The 21,012-nt window shown below is 47.9% G+C and overlaps 1 protein-coding gene across 4 annotated transcripts in view; it reads right to left on the bottom strand.

The window, feature by feature from the left end:
• LOC127005934 (uncharacterized) overlaps positions 1-21,012 on the bottom strand; it is an 89,898-nt gene that overhangs the window by 25,514 nt on the left and 43,372 nt on the right. For 2 of the 4 annotated variants that reach the window (XM_050875378.1, XM_050875369.1), the window contains one exon: positions 4,366-4,446. The exons of 1 other annotated variant lie outside the window; for it this stretch is intronic. In XM_050875378.1, the coding sequence (XP_050731335.1) occupies positions 4,366-4,446 (81 nt within the window). Of the gene's footprint in view, positions 1-1,687; positions 1,703-4,365; positions 4,447-21,012 lie in introns of all 4 variants that reach the window. One more of the 4 variants, XM_050875393.1, reaches the window with a different exon arrangement.

Below are 21,012 nucleotides of genomic sequence, written 5' to 3'. Positions count from 1 at the left end.
CACGACTTAATGCAATAATCACCTGTAAAAGTGACTCAGTTATTCATCAGTTCAGCAACAAATAATTACGAAGGCTTTCAGATTAATCATCCAACAAGTTGCATTAAGAATCTTTTAAATAAGTGCAAGAATCCATTGCATTAGCTTCCACTTGGTAAATCAAAGTTACTGATAACGCTGGTGGACAAGCTGTGACAGGAGGCCCAGATTCTTCTATTTAACAAAGGATACCAACCTCGGCGTGAGAAGACTGGCAGCACCCCCCCCCCCCGTGTGGCTGTGCGTGGTGCAGGTGGCGCTCAAGGCAGATGGACGGGCGTGCTCTACGACCCACGCCGCTGAGGTCCGTGAGACAGCGTGGCCCGAGGAGGAGGCAGCAGCAGCGGCCCTTAGCGTTAAGCCAGGTTTGCGTCGCCGCTCGAGCAAGTTTTTACCCCCTTGGCTCGGGCGGGGCACAGCAGGGGCAGCACTCCTGACACTCGAGATCAATGCAGGGTGATGAAGGAGGCTGTGGCAATGTCCCGGTTAACGCGCGGACGTCCAGCCTCGCCACGCCCCGCCACCTCCTCTTCCCGACGGAAACAACTAATAGCGATGGAAACGGCAAGCGTAAAAATATAATAAAATGAGTCTAGGGCAAACTCAAATACCAAGGATCGAAGCGACAACCTTAATCACGCCGCATGAATCAGTTCCGCGCTGGCTCACAATCCTTGCCAAAGGGACGAAGGCGGTCACCCATTTCCCGCAGCCACCAGCTCTGCCTTATTAGCTGGCATTTTCCGCCTGGCTGGGGACGGGTGGCATTCATAACACTCCATATGTCGTCTTGTTCTACCGCCTGGCCTCAGCATTTTTCCCACGTGCTTTGAGAGGGCGCTCGCTGCTCACCGGTCCTCTGCCCAAACCAACCTCACGCTCCACACACACACCATGACTCGGTAAATGTGCAAAAGACTTCCATATAAAGGTTCCTATATGCGTTGATGCAGCTTTGCTCTCTCCTATTATCAAATATCCCCTTTTCCTTTTCTCTAAATGTTAACCTATATCTATTTATCTATCTGAGGATATATAACCTGATGTATGTAGCACGTAACGGTAACCTATAAGACCTGTAACCTGTAAGACCCTGACACAGACACAGATGAGTCATATCACAGAAGGCGTGCCAGGGAAGGGGAAACTCTCTCTCTCTCTCTTTATCGTTCACATGAGTGCGTCTGTTGGCCACGTTACCCTCATAAACTTGTCTTGGGCAGATATAGACGAGGCCTTTTTGCTCTGCCGAGGCACACACGAACTGTTAAAGGCGATTCCGTCTGACTGGGAACAAGATTGGACGCCTCTTACTCACACTTCTGCCCTGTACGAAAGTCCCCCTTACACTTCAGGCGCCTATATCAAAAAGCGTACAGTCAATAAGAAATGTTTCATATATACACACGAGAACAAGACGCATCGAAGTAGCCCATCCTGACACACAATGGGAAGGTGAGTGAAGGAAATTGTGAGCAAGATGAGATTAATAACGTCCCAGGTAAGAGTACCCGAAGATCAACCCGCGACATCACCACCCAGCCCTCAGACGGTATCAACAAGGAATAAAGAAAAAAAATACGTGCAAAAGGAAAAGTGGTTGCGATGGGTGAAAAAAAAAAGCTACATAAATACCTTTGCCACTCACCCCGGTCAGTGACACCTGCAAGAAAATAAACGGGACATGAGGAAACAGTGCAGGGGAAGCAGGACGAGTAGTAAAGAGAGTGGGCATGGACGGGGCTGCGGAGGAGGAACACAAGGGAGGGAGGGAGGGAGTGAGGGAGGGGCAACGGGATGACAGTCATGACACAAAGGCCCATTTTCTCAGACACTACTATCACAAGGCTCATAAACACTACCCATGGAAATACTACCTCTACCTACTAAAGCCTTATCATATGTGGGTGTGTAAAGGGATATTACACTGGGCAAATTTTCCGTGGATCTTCAGTCAAACCACGATTTCCGCTAGCGTGGTTCTCATTTGTTTCTTGTTATTGCTGCTGCTGATGATGATGGTGAGTAATACCGTCGTCCTTCGGTGCACTCTACCGTAGCTTTGGAAGATCGTGGACACGTCAGAAAACCACGGAAATAGGAGAACCACGCCAGCGGAAATCGTGGTTTGACTGAAGATCCACGGAAAATTTGCCCAGTGTAATAGCCCCTTACACACCGACATATGATAAGGCTTTGGTAGGTGGAGGTTGTTGTGTGTTACTATTTCCATGGGTAGTTTTTATGAGTCTTGTGATAGTTTGACGAGGCTTCTGCACCATGAACATGAACTCCCCACACACACTAATAAGAACCCGACTAATCTTTGTGGCCTTTGGAAATAGGGAGAACCGAAAGTGTCTGAGTAAACGGGTCTAAAAGGGGACGGACTTTGAGCGTTACTAAGCTTGGGAGGGGAAGAGGGGGAGAAGGGGTGAATGTAGGGGTGAATTGCAAGGGGGGGGGGGGGGGTTCAAACATACGTATGCACAACGGGGTTAAATAAAGCATACTACTACTACTACTACTACTTGAAACTTTAAAATAATGAAAATAATGCAGCCAAATATTAATGAAGGAAATAAATGAAGGAAAAGGAGAGGGCAATAATGCGCAGGGAAAAAAATATAGTCAAATGTTCTCTCTCTCTCTCTCTCTCTCTCTCTCTCTCTCTCTCTCTCTCTCTCTCTCTCTCACACACACACACACACACACACACACACAAAAAAAAAAAAAGCCGTTAAAAATATCATGATTCACTTAATAAGACTTAGATTACGTTTGCTATTAATAGACCGAAAGTGTTAGAGCGACCTTGAGGGCTCAGTAAAAATAAATAAATAAATAAATAAAATAAGAGAAAATAATAAAATAAAAGCTGCAATAATGACAACAACAATAGTAATAACAATAATAAGGATAAACAACGCCTATGCATACACTACTAAGAATGAATAAAAAAAAAAAAATGTCACAGTATTCCCGAACCAGACAAAAAATCAATATTACAATCATTACCAAACTTTTTTTAATCACGCAGGAGGAGGAGGAGGAGGAATAGGAGGAGGAGGGAGAAAGTTAAGAAGATGAGGTGGAGGAGAAGAAGTAGAAGAAAAATGAGGAGGGGCACGAGAACGAGAAAACACGAGTAACCTATAAATCTACATGAACGAATCTTGAACGTTCACTAGTACTTTATTATGTTGGATCGGCTTTCCACTTCAGTATCAGCTTAGAACGACTTCCTTCTTTCTCCTGTGCTGGTGAGGTGATTAGAGAGGTTGATATCGCAGCGTGCTCACTATTCAGATAAAGTATTACGACTGATAAGATAGTTTTTTATTTCCTATATTTCTCCCTCTCAAAACTTTCTTTTATTAGGCAATTTACCATCCTCGTATCTTCCACACCTAAGACAAAGTAACTCTAGATTACTTTATTTTTTCATGTGAAGTTGCTTTTCTTAACTGCCAACCATACTTGTTATGTCTTTGTTTTCAACCTAATGCATTCATTTCTCTCTCTACCTCTCTCTCCTCCCTTGGTTTTCAACACTGCTGCTAGAAATGTATGTACAGGAAATGTCTCATAGAAGAACACCCCTCGAGGTGAGGGATAATGTTTGAAACACTCACCAGGTGAAGCAACGTCCAATGTTTCAAAACGGGAAGGGAGGGTGACGTCAACACAGCAGGTATGGGGGGGGGAGGGGGGCAAATAGGGTGGTTTCTATCATTCATGACCTCTGGATCAAGCATATGGAAAACAAAGACTGCGGGGAGCAGAGGTGGATCTGTGTCTACGCCCTAGGGTCAAGATGGGGGAGGGGGTCATGGCTACATATACATATCGTGGTCAGGGGAGCTACACAACGAAATGGTCCAGGGTGTGTAGGGTGCCCACTAGTGTTGACCAGCAATACTTCGTAGGGCCGAGGGTGACACTAACACTCACGGTGTGCTAACACTAGTAGGTTCTGCGGAAACTCAGGACTTCACTATTGAGGCACAGAAAGGTGCAGAGACTGTACAGCGTCACCTTTCCTCGGGACAGTCAGAACTACACGGAATCGAGTGGTACAGACGTACGCTAATGACTGCATTCACTGTACAGTGCCAGGCATCAAAATAAATGGTCTGAACTTTTTGTGTGATGAGTCGTCAGCCTGGTTAATTAAGTGAAATGAACGAATCCGTGCAGTCCTTGTAGTGAGCATACAACCAAGCAGTAGTTGCAGCAGCTGCGGCCTCGAAGGAGGCGGCGGCGGCGGCAGCAGGGGAAGCAGTAACAGGCCAGAATAAAAGCAACAAAGCTTTATGAACGAACCCACGTCGCAGGATGAGGGTACAGCGGGCGCGCTTCACCACCGGGCGCGGGGGCTCCTCGGCGCTGGTCTTCGAGTCGCACCTGCAAATTACCCCGTGAAAGGTCAGGTTAACACCCACAGGAGGAAGACATCACTGAGGTAGAAGGATACAGGTGGCCACTGGAACATTTGGCAGCAGGGTCATGGCCACTGGAAGAAATGCTCTCGGACTGGTGTTATCGTGGTGGAGAAAATGACGAAACTTAGAGGAGAAAAAATCGATGAAGGTAGTGCTCCTTCACTTCAACGCAAAAAAAAAAAAAAGATTAAATAGATAGACAGAAAGGTAGACAGAGAAAAAAAATCTTGGCAATATATTGGAGGGCACAAGAACCACCAACCCAAATGAGCCCAAAGGAAACAACGCTCCCACGACACTGAAGGGGCTAAACTAGCTATTTGCAGGCACACACGAGGCTCAGACGATAGTAGGGGCGGCGGGAGAGCCTCTTGTGGCTACATGAGGGTGGCGGAACACTACAGCAGGAGAGGTCTCCGTCGCAGTGTTGTAAAGGGGTACAGGTGCATGTTGTTGTCGGTGGAGTGGTGGTGGTGCTTACTGGCTGGGGAAGACGAGGTGGTGGGTGGGTGGGTAAGCTGGAGGAGTCTAGGAATGATGCACTAAGTGGTAACGGAAGGGTAACAGACAACCAGTGTGTATATATTGCAGGAGAGACTTGAAGGGGGGAGCCGAGAGTCAAGTGGAGAAGCTATAAGAATACACGCATGCAATTCAGACAACCCATCCCATGTAATCCTTTCCTCTTAGCAGTCACACACACACACACACACACACACACACACACACACACACACACACACACACACACACACACACACACAAAAACAAAACAAAAAAAAAGTTGCCAGAAAACAATACAAGCTACTCATACTACTTAAGAAGGAATAGCGATGCCACATTCATAGTTTTCTTCATGTTTTCGAGTGGTTACTATAGTCTGCGGGAGAAGTGAAGGAAGGGGAGGGACGGAGGGAAGGATGGTGCAACGAGGCCGTGGTGTCATGGACGATGGCAAAGTATTATATATTATAAAGTTGAGGGGTTACGCTAAGACACGCATTGCCTCAGTGTTCATTTCCGTCTCTTTGGACCTTGAGCCAGTGATGGTTAAGAACCCCACTACCCCGGGACACAAGGCCAGTGTGACATCCGGGTTATCACAGTTTACATTCCCCAGGTTTCCACAGGTACCCATTTATCGACCAGCCCGAAAGGGAGGATGAACAGCTGGGTGGGCTGCGCGCCGACTGCCCGGGCCGAATGGACGATGGGGGGAAGGCAAAAAGTTGTAGGGAGGCAACCGTACAAATTGTGAGGCGCCAGAGGTGTCAAGAAGCCTGGTGTGTGTGTGTGTGTGTGTGTGTGTGTGTGTGTGTGTGTGTGTGTAAGGGGTTAGGAAAGTGCTGATCTGTTCACTCTTTTAAACGAACCACCTCCACCTATTTGTCTCCACCACCACCACCACAACCACTACTACCACCATCACGATAACTTAGAATGTGCAACCTTGCCTGTCTTGCCTTGCTCTGCCCTACACTACCCTTGCCCTCTTCTGCTGTGTCCTTGCCCCCGCCTCCCTCCCTCCCTCCCTCGCTCAGAACACTCCTCCTAACACTCCCATCTTCACATCCTGAGTTGTGGAGGAGGAGGAGGAGGAGGAGGAACAGGAAGAAAACCATAATAAAAAATAACACGAAAATGCAAATAACCACAAAACGACCACTAAAACCAGAAAAAACACACAAACTAAAAGCAAAAAATAACAAAAGAACAAAGAAAATGAAAATATAACACATCCACAAACCAAAAGAAACCACCAGCTAACTCGCTTTTCATTGATCACTACTATCACAAATCTCAAAACGGCCCAATAGTTCGCCTTCACCCTTCACGAGCCTCTTTTTTAATGCTGGGGCGCCCAATTCCTTCAGCGCATCCGTCCCGTACCCGGCCCGCACTTGGAACATTCTTAGATTCAGTAAACAGCCTCTCCTCGCCGACGGTCGGGAGGCGCAGAGCGTGACGGCGTGACGCAAGCAGGAACTATGAATCGCTGCTCCCTTTGGTCCTGGCAGGCGGCGGCAGTAGTGGTAGTAGTGGTGGTGGTGGTGGTGGTGAAGGGGGGGGGGTACAGGTGAACGAGGAGATAAAGAGGGCAGGTTCTCTCTCTCTCTCTCTCTCTCTCTCTCTCTCTCTCTCTCTCTCTCTCTCTCTCTCTCTCTCTCTCAATTCATTAGTATAGTTTCCCTTCCTCGTTACTTTTCACGTATCATAATCATTTCGCTGTAGTATCTTAAGTTTTCAAATATATAAACAAAACAACAACAACAACGTTCCTGGCAGAGTTCGTGCATCCCATTTACAACGACGAACACACACACACACACACACACACACACACACACACACACACTGCAGAGGACTTGGCCGGCAGCGAGTGAGTGAGTCAGGGAGGGAGGGAGAAGGGACGGGCATGATTGGGCGATGTTAATAAGGCCCCGTGTATGATATCAAGCAAGTGGCCCCTCGACGTAAAGACCGAAATTGTGTTCTGGTGTTCTGGCCTGGCGAACAAGTAGATGCTCCGTCTTTGTCTGGCTCTCTTCCTTCATAGCGGCAAAACACGTTGTCGGGCTCTTCTTTGCGGTTACCCACAGCTTTGGTTCATATTTGCTTGCTATTGTCAAGTGGGCATTTTCGTCGCTACTTGTGGCTAATAAAAATAAACACACGAAACCGCATGCCAGATATATATATTTTTTTTAAAGTTCGTCTTTCTTATACATACCAAGCAAACGAAAAAAGAAAAAAAAAAAGAAAAGAAAATATATATCTGCCTTGCCAAATAAATAAGTAGACAATGCCGTATGCCGAATAGTTTTTTTCTTAAGGTTCCTGTATTTTACAAAGTACTCAAACGGAAATAAAGAAAAGCATATCTGCCTTGCCAAATAGATAATACATACACAAAACCGCAATGCAAATTATCTTTTTCTTGGGGTTCCGGTTTTTAATGAAGCTATCTGTTACGCACAGGAAAAAAAGTCGTTTTCTGAGAGGATATCCGGTGGTATTACTATAATCCTTCGGCAACACTTCAGTATATATAGATAATAATAATAAAAAAATAATCGTACCTACAAAAATATATGCTTTTCTGGGAGTGCTATCTGAGGACATTATCAATAAAACAAACAAACAAGAAAAAGACGGCAACGAAACCTCACTCACTGGTTAGCTCGCACCTTCATCCATCGTACGCTGCACCAGTAACAACAGCAACAGCAACAGCGATGGCAGAACAAACAGCACAGCCTTGATTTGCCTTCCCGGCCCCTCGTTTCCTTCTCACACCACGAGCTGTCATATTCTAACCTAACGATAAAGAAGCTTCCCACCCACACCGGTCTAGTCACCTCCTTGTATTACTCTTAGAAAAAAAAACCACATCAACAATCATATACATTTACTGAACTACTGACTATCTCCGGGTCGAATTTCCGAAGCATAATCCACTTTTCTGACAGCAACGTTCCTCACGGCCCTTCGCGCAGTCTTCCTCAGTCACCGAACATTTTATCCTCCTGGGACGGCCTCAGACACACGTATATCACCGCACAAATCACCGAAACCCAAGTCACGGGACGCGGGGGAAAGCTGCCCCAGTAAACGTCAGTCCCAGCCTCACCATGAGCAGCCGGCGGACCAGGGGGAGGCGCGCAGAGTGGCTGGATATCGCTTAATTAGACTAAATTAGGAGAACAATAACCTCTGCAGACGGGAGAGGACTGACGGGGAAGGGAACGATGACTGCCACGGTGCATATGTTCTCGGCACCACAGCGACCGGACAGCAGTACAGAAGATAAACAACGAAGAAAATAAAAGAACAATACAATAAGAGGCATAAAAACTAAGGATGAGGAGATCGACGCTACGTATGTGTTAGGAGTTAAGGGAGGAGGACATAGAAGCAACAGTACATAAGGGGGAAAAATAATGAAGAAAATAAAAGAATAAGAGATAAAACACTGCACTGAATAAGAGGCATGAAGCGAACGAAGGATGAGGAGATCGACGCAACGTATGTGTGAGGCGTTCGCGGAGGACAAAGAAGAAGTGAATGTGTGTATATAGGAGAAAGAGGAGGAGGAGGAGGAGGAGGTAAGGAGAGAGGGAAGGAGCGCCCAATTTGGTATGGCCGGCCACATCCCCCCCCCCCTCCTCTTAGCCTATACAATGACTCGATCCCAAACAGCACAGTTACATATGAGGGGGAGGGGAAGAGGGGGGAGGGGAGGGGGACCGCCTTCATTATCACGACACACACACACACACACACACACACACACACACACATGAACAGACGCCCATACTGCCCATACGGAACGCATTATTTATCTATCTCTCCCTCCTCCTCTTCCTCCCTCGTCTCCTCTCCTTTCCTCCAAGCTCCTCCTCCGTTTCCTTTCCTCCTCCTCCTCCTCCTTGACGTTTTGGCGGGAGATGAAAAGAGGAGGAGGAGGAGGAGGAGGAGGAGTGGGCGTCGTCGTCGGGTATGGGTTGGGTCTGACAGCAACGATTAGGTGAGGGACGAGAAGACGTGGTGGGCCCCAAAAAGGGTAGAAGGGGGGGGAGGGGGGGAGAGGGAGAATAAAGGGGGGATAGGGTCAGTTTGGGGCCGCACTAATTGGAAGAAGGGGACTGAGGTACATGAGAAGGGGGAGGGTAGGATGACGAAGGCTGTAGAGTAGGTTATGGTTGTGTGTGTGTGTGTGTGTGTGTGTGTGTGTGTGTGTGTGTGTGTGTGTCGGTAGTGGTGGTGGTGGTTTGTATTGGGAAAAGGGATAGAAAGGGGAGGCGCGATAGGGGGAAGGGAGAAGGGAGAAGGGAGAAGGGCGCCGATGGTGGGTTTGGTTGGCAAGGAGGAGGAAAAGGAGGAAGAGGAAGAGGAGGAGGAGGAGGTACAGGGTATGGTGAACGTGGCCAAGGCGAGTATGGTATGGGCTGGCAGAGGGAGGAGGAGGAGGAGGGGGGTAGGGGGGGGTGAAGGGAGATAGGACATGTGGGTAGAGGTACGTTGGGTATGGGAAGGCGACACAAGGTATGGGGGGGGGGAGAGGACAGGTTATGGGGGAGACAGTTGGACAATGCAGAGTGAGATATGACTAGGAGGAGGAGGAGGAGGAGGAGGAGGAAGAGGTGGAAGAGGTGGTAAAGGAGAAGGATGTGGAGAAGTATAGTAGTGGTGGTGGTGGTAGTAGTAGTAGTAGTAGTAGTAGTAGTAGTTGTTGTTGTTGTTGAAATAATAGTAAATAAAGATGATAATGTTGAGAATGATAATAGGGAAGACAAAGAGGAGGAGAAGGAGGAGGAAGAGGAGGAAAAATAAATAGAGGAGATACAAAAAAAAAATTGATGAAACGGAGCAGGACATGGAGGAGGAGGAGGAGGCGCCAGGGTCGGGTGCCTGGGGGCGGGGACGTGAGTGATGACGAGAGGGGGAGCTCCTTGGGTGATGATCATAGGTTTAGGGGCAGGATAGGGGCGGAGAGGAAGAGGGAGAGAAATGGTGGTGGTGGTGAGAAAGGGGGGTGAGGGACGGGTGATGACCTGGGATGAGGAAAGAACACGAACCACAGGAAGAAGAGCTTTAAACACTACACACCATCACAAATTAGATGTTCCGCAACCACCACCGTCCGCCGGGCTTTCCGCGTAGCACAGACTATGCAGGCCAGGGACCATTTTCTCAAACGCCTCCCCGGATACACACGCACATTTGACAAGGCTTTCGTAGGAGTTTGGGCCATTTCCAGGTGTAGTTTACTGACCCTGGTAGTAGTTTGCCCATTTTTTGTACCCTGAACCTAAAAAAACAATCATAAGAACCCGATTGATCTCTTTTTTGGCCTTTAAAATAGTTGATGTGAGAGGTGAAAGCGTCTGGGAATACCGACCCTGGCCCGAGTGTCTTCAGATAGGTTGGTTTAGGATGGCCTCGAGTCTGGACTGATCTCGGGCTTGGGCTGGCCTCTGTGTTAGAGTACCCTCTGGTCTGAGGTGACCTCTGGTTTGGGCTGGCCTTCACACGGTGCCAAGAGATGCAAGTCCTGACACACGACGTCTTGAAGCTGGGGCTGGAAGGTCAACGCCTCGCATCACACAAAGTACCCCATCCAGGAGTAATAACCGCAAGATGAGTATTTATACCTCCCCCCCCTTGCTACTGCCACCCCCCCAACGCGCCTCCTACGCCAGGCATCGACCTACAGAGAGGCGGGGGGAGTGGGTGGGGGCCGCGACCCACACAGGCAACGCCACCCTTACTAATAACCCCGGCTAACCCACACCCACAGTGTCATTATCGCAACCCTCAGGACCCGGCCTTAGATCTCTGTTCACCTTCATTAAGACAACCCTGTTATTAAACGGAATGTGGCAGAAGCCTCTACCTCATTACCGGCAACTTTAAGGTGCTATTGGTGGGGCTCGAAGCTTTTATCTTTCCCTCGCTGCCACCACCTGCCCCGCGAGGCCCGGCAGACACGTTTTGCGGGCTGGAGGTGCAGAACGCGGGGGGTGGGGGGCAGAGGGGGAAAGGACCAATGACCGCTATGGTTGTTGTAATTGTGGGCGACGACCCTGGTTACTTGAGAAGGACGGCAACACTGGTGGTGGTGGTTGTGGTGGTGACGTACAAACGCCCTGCAGGTGTTGCACGCATAAATGCAAATATGTATACATGAATATTTCCTCATAATGAATCGATGTCATACCGATGTGGTGTCACCCTCACCCAACCACACATGCACATGCATACAATCAAATATACATAAATGCATTAATTATACTTTTCAAATTCTGAGTGTGTGTGTGTGTGTGTGTGTGTGTGTGTGTGTGTGTGTGTGTGTGTGTGTGTGTTTGCGAGGGCCTCTAAAAATCAATAAAAAAAAGGTTCAAGACCCCCAAAATGAGAGAGAGAGAGAGAGAGAGAGAGAGAGAGAGAGAGAGAGAGAGAGAGAGAGAGAGAGAGAGAGAGAGAGAGAGAGAGAGAGAGACGAAGGTCGAGAAGGAGAATGGAATGGTAAGAGCATAAGAAGGGTGACTACGAGGAAGAGGAGGAGGAGGAGGAGGATGGGTCGGTCGGACAAGAGGAGGAGGAGGAGGAGGAGGAGGAGGAGGAGGAAGAAGGGCGAGAAGTAGGGAGAAGGGGAACCTCATCTCGCTTCCCATCCGGTTATGGAGCCTCCCGTCCACCTCCCAGCTGCCGCCGCATCAAACTGACCCCCAACCCGTGGCAGTTCAAGACCCTTCCCCCCCTCTCCCCCCCTTTTGCACGCCCCCCCCCTCCCTCCCTCCCTGCACTTCAGCCCCCTTCTCCCCCTCCTCCCTCCCCCTCCCCTCTTCCCCTTGCCTTCCGTTCTACAGCCGGATATGCTTAATTTATCGAGCTGTAGGTGTGTGTGTGTGTGTGTGTGTGTGTGTGTGTGTGTGTGTGTGAGAGAGAGAGATAAGGTAAGGAAAGAGATAATGAGAGAGAGAGAGAGAGAGAGAGAGAGAGAGAGAGAGAGAGAGAGAGAGAGAGAGAGAGAGAGAGAGAGAGAGAGAGAGAGAGAGAGAGAGAGAAGTGACAGACAGAAAGGTATGTGGAGAGAGTAAATACACACATACCACCTAGGAAAGAGGCCAACACACACACACACAAACGTCAAGAGGAGACACAAAGGAGATAGGACAAGGAAGGAATGGCCGGGGAGAGCGCGGCGGAATAGGGAGAGTCGAAATAAAAGGGAAATAAGCGAAATGGCAAAGATAAGTAAGAGGCCACTGCATGGAAGTAATGTCGGTGCGTGGCCGTAAAGAGGAAGAGGAAGGTGAAGAAGAAGAAGAGGAAGAAGAAGAAGAAGAAGAAGAGGAAGAAGAACAAGAAGAAGAAGAAGAGGAGGAAAAAGAAGGGACACAAAAAAAATGGGATGAAGATAAAGATGAAAAAGAAGAAGAGGAAGAAGAAGAAGACGATAATGAGGAAACGTATGATGATGCTTAACACGATGATGATAATGATGATGACAAGACGAGACGAGGAGCAATACCCGATATGAAAACACACACACACACACACACACACACACACACACACACACACACACACACCATTCATATACACTCTTCCATATGCCACCTGGTCCACACTCTCCTCCCCCTTCTCCGAGTCATTATCAACAGTGACCTGAAACATACAGGTACAGAACCTTCTATAAGTCTGCCTGTAAAAAATCTCACACTATGCTCTGGTACATAACGAGTAACTTCGGGTATAAGAGGCCGGTATTAAGGTGCATACATATACATAAACAGCGTCTTCATTCTTTCATTTAACCGGTAAACTGGAAAGGCCTTGGTTCGCCTGCAAATCCTACTTCCAACAACTCGAACGCTCTCAAGAGGGGAGTATCAAGACACCTCTCAAACAGAATCTGACACTCCCTTTGACTACCACTATCCTATACGGGAGCAGCGCTTAAGAGGCTTACAGACCCTTAGTTTTTTTTTCAACTTTTTATTTTTTATTTTTTATTTTTTACCCTTGAGCTGCTGGCTTTATGACAGAATATCAACACGAACGTTTGTGGCGTTGGTGGTTTTAGTGGTTGAGGTGGTGGTGGTAATTGTGGTGGTGTAGGTGGCTGTACTGATTGTGGTGGCGGTGGTGGTGGTGGCAATAGAGGTTGTGGTGGTGTCGGTGGTGCTGGTGTGGGGTAGAGGTGGTGGGCAGTGTTGTCACGGGTGTTCCTCGTGACATGGGGGAAGCGAGGCATGAAGAAGAGGTATTTAGTGAGAAAACACCCTGTTTGTTGGGAAGGGAAGGCCTTGAGAGGGAGAAAGGGAGGGAAGAAGGGATGGAGGGAAGTGGAAAGGATATGAAAGCTGAAGATTTACGAATGAGAGAGAGAGAGAGAGAGAGAGAGAGAGAGAGAGAGAGAGAGAGAGAGAGAGAGAGAGAGAGAGAGAGAGAGAGAGAGAGAGAGAGAGAGAGGGGGAGGAGGAGGTGTTGCAGCAGCCTCAAGCCTCCTAAACTCACCCTTGATGCGATCTGGTTCTGGGACTTCACCGTAGCCAGACCTCAACAGCCCCCGGCCAAGCCTCCCTTACTCCCGCCCTCCCTTACAAACACCCACACCCATGCACCTTATACCTCTCCCTTTACACATACCATCTACGCCTCTCTCTCTCTCTCTCTCTCTCGTAAGGATTCTCTTCAAGGTGGTTAAGCTGACTCACCGTACGCAGTGCACCTATAGGTCGGTATTCGAAGACGCTTTCGCTCCTCACATCAACTATAGGTATTTCCAAAGACCAAAAAGGAGACACATCGGGTTCTAATAAGTGTCTTTTTTCGGTTTATGGTACGGGAGAAGAGTCAAACTACCAGATAGGTCATAAAACTACTTCTGGAAATGCTTAAAACTCCTACGAAAGCCTTGCCAAATGTGTGCCCTTGGGCGCCGAAATGTTTAAGAATATGGTCCCTAAACCCACGACTCTTTGGGCCAGTTTTACAGTCCAATACCCTACGTTTGTAAGCTCCCCAACCAAACACAAAACACGACCAAAACTCCTTGTAGCTCTAGTGTTTGGCGTTGATATAAAAAGGAGAAGGAAATTTTAGGAAACCACACAGGGAATCTCTTTATTAGTATCTGGTATTGAGTAGAAATAACGGATCACTGTGGAGAATATAGTGTGGTTTGGGCGCTTACAAAGACACGGTGTTGGACTGTCGAACTGGCCATTTGATAAGGTTCACGCAGGCAACACGCGGCCGTCACTCGAGCACCACAGGCGAAGGTGTAAAGCTGCTCATGAACTCCCTTGGCAATAAGAAAACTAAGTGAAGAGAAAACAGATTCCGAATTGGCAGGCGTCGTAAATACCGTTCTTCAGTGCCTGCAATGTTGACAGGATGGGGAGTGGAGGTGGGGGGAGGGGGGGGGGAGGACCAGTCGGGGAGGATAAGTTGAGGTAGGCAGGTGCTCTGTCTAGGACGACCGGCTTCTTGTAGACTCTATAATTATGTTCTTGTGGCGTCAGGGGGAGCTAAACAACCTTACCGCTACACCTGGAGATAGTAAGTAGCGCAGGAAGTTGATAAATATATACTTGTGTGACGGATCAAAAGTAAAATTAATCATAAATCAATAAAATAAATAAAATTGGAAATGAAAAGAACCGCCAGACCATGGGAACTTTTTTTTAACATAATATATCAACATCTCGGCCACAATTTGTTAACTTCAGAATGAAAAATTTATGAAAATCTCGAAGATACTTGGATGTTCATGAAAATATAAAATCTAATTGGAAGGTAAAAAAACGGGAAATTCGAACACTGTTATTTTCGTTCAGGAAATATATACTTCTGGATAATTATGAGGAAATATATACTTCTGGATAATTACGAGGAAATATATACTTCTGGATTATTATGAGCAGAACACACTCAGCCAGGACCGGGATACAGCCAGACCGGTCCACCATAATGTAGCAAGCTGGCTTCTTCCCCGGATAACGCAGCTTCCAGCGGAAAACATTATGAAATCAAACCAGTTTTCTGTCTGAAAAAAAAAAGCCCTTGAGGGGATGCTCGTCAACTGGATCATCATCGACAGGATTTATTGAGGCTGTGGCGCCGAGGATACAGTGCTTTGGATTGCCCGGGTACTAAATGAAAGGACGTAATGAGATCCTCCGCGGTTTTTCTTTGCCAATGATAATGATGATGATGTGAAGTAGAGGGAGGGCGAGGAGGGACGCGTCCACCGGAGCTTCCAGGGCTGACCGATAACACCTTGAACCAGACATTCGCCAAGATAATGATCCAGCTGTTTCCGCTTGACTCGCCTACCTTTTTTTCAGATCTCCCCCTCCCCCCCCCATTCTCTCTCTCTCTCTCTCTCTCTCTCTCTCTCTCTCTCTGATATCCGTGAATTTCATAACAATCAACATGTTTACTATTTACTGTTCTTAGTCCATGGAGGCCAATATTAAGAGTTATAAACGTTTTTTGCACCAAGTTTTAAAATTATTTTCATGAACCCACCCACCCAGGTGGTAATTCCTGTCCATCAGGAAGGTCTGTGCAATGAGGCCATGCATGGCACATGTAGGCAGCTTCCCTGAGACTTTGAGTGAACTGAAGGCCGCACGCCCATGGCACGGCCTGCACTGCCGGCTGGTCTCACGGAGGGTTAACACGGCGTGGAGCACAGGGCTGTGGCCGCGTGGCTGGGCGGGGCGGCACGGTGCGAACGAACCCGATGACGGCGCGACTCCTGCTGCCACGAATGTCTCCGCCGGCGACTCTACAGCATAAAGGTGACCTGCTGCAGCAAGCCTTTGCTCCATGACAGTTCTACAGCTGTGTAAACCGAGGAAATGTTCACAAGTCGGCGGGGCGCTACGCATCCGGGGTAGGGCGTGATAATTAAGTATCAATCTATTACAATTCTATTTCATTCAATTCTATTGACGCATGTTTGCTCTTTATGTTGGTTTCTCTTAAGTGGTGATTCTCAGGTTTCTCTTGTCCATTCACTGTTTATGCACATGGCAGTTCTCTTCAATAATTTAGCTTTCCTTTATCCTAATGTCCCAACAGTCTTCATTCGTTATCTCATCCCAAATTGGTTTATCATCTTTGTCCGTAAAGCCAAACCGGAGCGCATTCTCATCCATCTCCTTCCTTCTCAGGCACGCCACAAGCGCCGCTCAAATGACTCTCATCTCCATTGCTTGCATCCTCGACCTGTCACTCAGCCGCGTCTCAACATTATGCGTCAGCGGCAACACTGTTCGTGATTATTATTTTTCCCTCTTGGCTCTCTTACCTCAATCGTACGTCCCAGAGATAGCGGAGATTCCTGTGTGCGTGTGTGTGTGTGTGTGTGTGTGTGTGTGTGTTGTGTGTGTGTGTGTGTGTGTGTGTGTGTGTGTGTGTGTGTGTGTGTGTGTGTCTGTGTGTGTGTGTGTGTGTGTGTGTTCAGCATTACCACTGTCGTCCCTGCCAGCCGCCTGGACGAATGTGAGGAGACGGAGGCGCCCTCCCGCGCCCCGGTGTCGGTGATGGCGTCGGGTACATCATTATATTTGTTATGTGTGATTCACCTCGACGCTGCGAACACAAGTGTGAGTATACCTGCGACCAACACCTGCTGGTTAATTTGAATTAAAGTGTTGTCATAAAAACGAAAGGGAGCAAAAAGTCTTTGAGACAACATACTGAAGCCACGCGATATCCCTCAGGAGTGGTGTCCCTAAGCCATACGGCAAAAGGCTTAAGATTACACACACACACACACACACACACACACACACACACACACACACACACACACTATATATATATATATATATATATATATATATATATATATATATATATATATATATATATATATATATATATATATATATATATATATATATATATATATATATATATATATATAATTTTTAGTGCATCGGATCGTTTGGCGTGTCCTCATATTTTCTATTTCTTTTTCGTCATCGTGATCTGCGTCCTTGCAGCTGCGGGGCACGGGGTGCGTCGCGAAGTACCTTAGTTACGCGAATTAGCTCCTAAAGACGCATATGTGGAAGGATATTCGTCTGCTTAGCGGCAGATTACCCTCCTGCCGGAAGTGACTGCACGGTACACACACAACATACTGCTGGCGTGGCGCAGTACCGAAGGCACCGAGGCGCAGACTTACGCCCCTCGCCTGCTTTGTTCCGAAAGCCAGCCCTCTGGAAGCAGCAATCCCACAATCGTAAAAATTCGACAAGGTAATAAGTCGACCTTGGTTCCCTGAGTCCATATTATCTCTACCAAGCAGAATGTCCCTCCCTCCCTCCCTCCCTCCCCCTCACCCGGCACAGGCGTACTCCCAGGCTCCAACCCCTCCCCACCCCCCAAACCCACCCCACTCGCCAGGCACAGATGATTTCCCTCCCCTGCCTTCGTCTCCCTACCCTGCTCACCTACTTCAGCAGGGTGTGCGTAGAGCCAGTGTATGGGCGTGGGGGCCAGCCCTTCGGAGCCCTTCCTGCCATTAAGGTCGGCCATCACACGGGGCTGGGCGGGGCGTGTTTCCCGAGGGGCCAGAGTTACATGTTTCTCTCACGAACTCGCGGCCGTCGACGTGTGAATATGAAACAAGCATGAACCTCACAGACGGCGGGACAGAAAGGACGCGAGGGATGGGGAGCGAGGCGCAACAAAGAAGGCGGACGAGGGAAGAGCGAGGAAAGGATAAATAAAGAAGAAAAATAGAGAAGGCAAAGCTGCGTGACCTAACACGACCACCGCCAGCCGTAAACCTTGGCGAGTTACGACCACCGCGAACGAAATATTTGTACTTCCACCACTGAACGCAAAGCTGCACTTAAGGTAACACAAAGGAATGGTCTGGGGAGGGAGGAAAGGAGGGAAGGGGGGAAGGGAAGTCGGGAAACACACACATACATACACACACGCTACAAGGCACCCACAATCTGATCAAGAATATTAAAACTCATCAAAATATCACCATTGCAACATCACGTCCTCGAAAATAACATCACGGACCAAAACAGGGATGAAAATAACAGCGGTGGGTCTCCTCCTTCCTTTTTACCCCCTTCCCTTTCCCTTCCTTGACGCTGAACACGACACGGTACGCAATTTTCCTGCTCGGCGTCGTCAGTGAGGGCGTATGGTGAGGTGCCCCGCGCGCCTGTAGCCTCACGCCACCATACACTATTCATAACGCCTCACGTACATGTCCTTCCTCTCCTCCTCCCGGGGGTCGAAGGTGTGTTGTTGTGTCGCCTTCTACGTAAATTATTAGGGAGGAGTAGCGACCGTGTGTGTGTGTGTGTGTGTGTGTGTGTGTGTGTGTGTGTGTGTGTGTGTGTGTGTTGTCAGAAGCAGCTCTAACTTTTGTCTGGTATCTGAGAAGTTTGATATTCACTGATCGATCGTTGTTCTTTTCCTATAAGCACGTGTATTTCCCTCATAAAACACACACACACACACACACACACACACACATACGTGGATATACTTTTTTTTCCGCCCACGCTCTTTGCACGGAACAGAGAGGCGCCGCGCGTGGAAGGAACCCCCTCCTCCTATACCTCCTCATCCGTCCTTCCCCGCAAGTCTGAGGTTAACACGGAAGTCAGCTAAAAAGCGTCATAAACATCTCGTAAACAGACCAGGAAACACGGGTATAATTGTGCATCCAAGGCTGGCAAAGTGAAATTAGGGATGGACTGGCGACAGGAGAGAGAACGAAAGAGTCTGGCAAACGTATACGTCACTAACTCTGCCTCTTACTTCATTTACGATAGGAATGGCCGCGTACAGATGTCTAAAAGGGAAGTTTAGATTTTTTTTTTACAGCAGAGGAGACAGTGCAAGGGGGTAAAAAAAAAAAGAAAACAATAATGAAAAAAAAAAGCCCGCTACTTACTGCTCCTAAAAAATGGATTGAAAAAGAAAAGAAAGGAAAAGAATGGATTGACAACAAGAGAAAAACAAGAGTCTGGCATGCGTCACCACTTACTTCACTTATAGGAATGACCGCGCAGTTGTCAAAAAAGAGAAATTATTTGGGGATGAACCGTCGTCAGGAGTGAATTTGCGGAGTCCAGTGTTTTTTTTGTTACTTACGACGCGCCACTTGACTTCCTCTGCCGTATCGTTCCTTCAATCACTTACAAATCAACTGTTCACCTCTATTGCCCCTTCATCACACGACTCATCACTTCACTTCCTCTGTCGTTCTTTAATCACTTACAACTCATCACGGTGGCTGAGCAGATAGCGAGACGGCCCCGCGTTCAGGAGGACGCGAGTTCAATCCCCGACCGGTGCCACCAAGCTGGGATTTTTCAGCCGTCGCCGAGTGGCTTAAAACTACCCACATGCTGTCCAGAAGACCACCTATCAACCCGGACTCTAGATTCTAGGATTAAAGATGAGCTCCGGGAGGGCAGCATGAGCCACTGCAAGATGGCGCCACTATAAACACTCGCCTGCGCCAGAACGGGCCCAAGACGTAAAAAAAAAAAAATAAATAAATAATAATAATAACAAATAAATAAAAAAAACTTTCACTTCCTCAGTCGTTTACTTTTAACTCGCGGACATTGCTTACTTCACTGTATTCTTTCATTTGTTGTGGTTCATTTTACACGGCTTGAGGAGTTCTAAATAAGTGGAGCTCAAATTGCCGAGAAGAACAAAAGAGGACCTCCATGCGTGCGTCACTTGAACACTCACAACTTAATTATACTTCACTTCTTTCTTTCATTGCGGTTGACTTTACAAGCTTCAGTACTGTATAAGAAAAAGTGTATATGAGCGGAGTTGCAGGTGTGTGCTCAACTTCCAAAAGGTCGTATACAACTATAATGAAGCCAACGACAGTCACCAACCGCAACGAGATGTAGTACCTGGAAACCCTCGACGACAAGGGTGAGACTCGTCTTTGTCGCTAAATAATCCAGGTTACAAATTTCACCGCCACGTCGTCGTCCCCGCAAGTCAAGTGTCGGCTGTCTCACCCTTCCCCTCAATCCCTCCCTCCCTGGCCTCACCTGTCAACTCCCTATCAAAATGTAAAGACTGAACGCGGCTTTCCTACTCTCTCTCTCTCTCTCTCTCTCTCTCTTCTTTTTCCCCTCGCATGACCTTTCTTCATCTCATTATTTCTTTTTGCTTTCCTTTCCTATCCGATTAATTTTCTCTGCATAACCTTCTCTCTCTCTCTCTCTCTCTCTCTCTCTCTCTCTCTCTCTCTCTCTCTCTCTCTCTCTCTCTCTCCTCCGTCGTCGTCACCAGCACCGCCGCCGCACGCCGAGTCGTTCTCCATCACGCCGGGACAATGACAACACACCATAACTTACACAAGGAGAACATCAGCCCTTGAACTCATGGTTACTACATTACGGCCGCGTGGAGCCCCGTACAAACACGCCGCGGCTTACACACACAGCAGCTGTTGACGGGACGCTGCCGGGGCCATGTCCTATACCCTGGTGAGGCGACGAGAGCTCAGGACGGCGCACACACACACACACACACACACACACACACACACACACACACACACCTCAAATCATGTATACTGTAGATTCTATTATCCCAAGTGCATTGAACTTTACATACATAACTCTTCAATCCTCGCCCAACTGCTTATCCAGAAACAATACAATTATACAAGAGTAATAAAAAAAAGCTTATCACACAGTCACTTAACTCGTGAACGTCAATCGTGTTTTTTTCGTCTGTTAAGTGAATCTCGGAAAAAAATCAATTTCAGTTTAGTTATTAAGGTAATGTAGAAGAAAGGCATTTGATGATGAACATGGGAGGTTCCGGGGTAATGGGTTACTTCCCACCACAGACTCAAGGGCCAATGCAACGGAGATGAGCGCCGAAGCCACGCGCAGCCATAGCGTATGCCCCAAACTTTACCTTCATGGGGGGTCATGATGGCGCCGGGGAGAGGGGGGGGGTGCAAGAGGGCAATATA

Source organism: Eriocheir sinensis, chromosome 3 (genome assembly GCF_024679095.1).
Source record: "Eriocheir sinensis breed Jianghai 21 chromosome 3, ASM2467909v1, whole genome shotgun sequence".
Lineage (NCBI taxonomy): Eukaryota > Metazoa > Arthropoda > Malacostraca > Decapoda > Varunidae > Eriocheir > Eriocheir sinensis.
The sequence above is the reverse complement of the archived record's forward strand: the minus strand, read 5'-3'. Positions and strand labels throughout refer to the sequence as shown.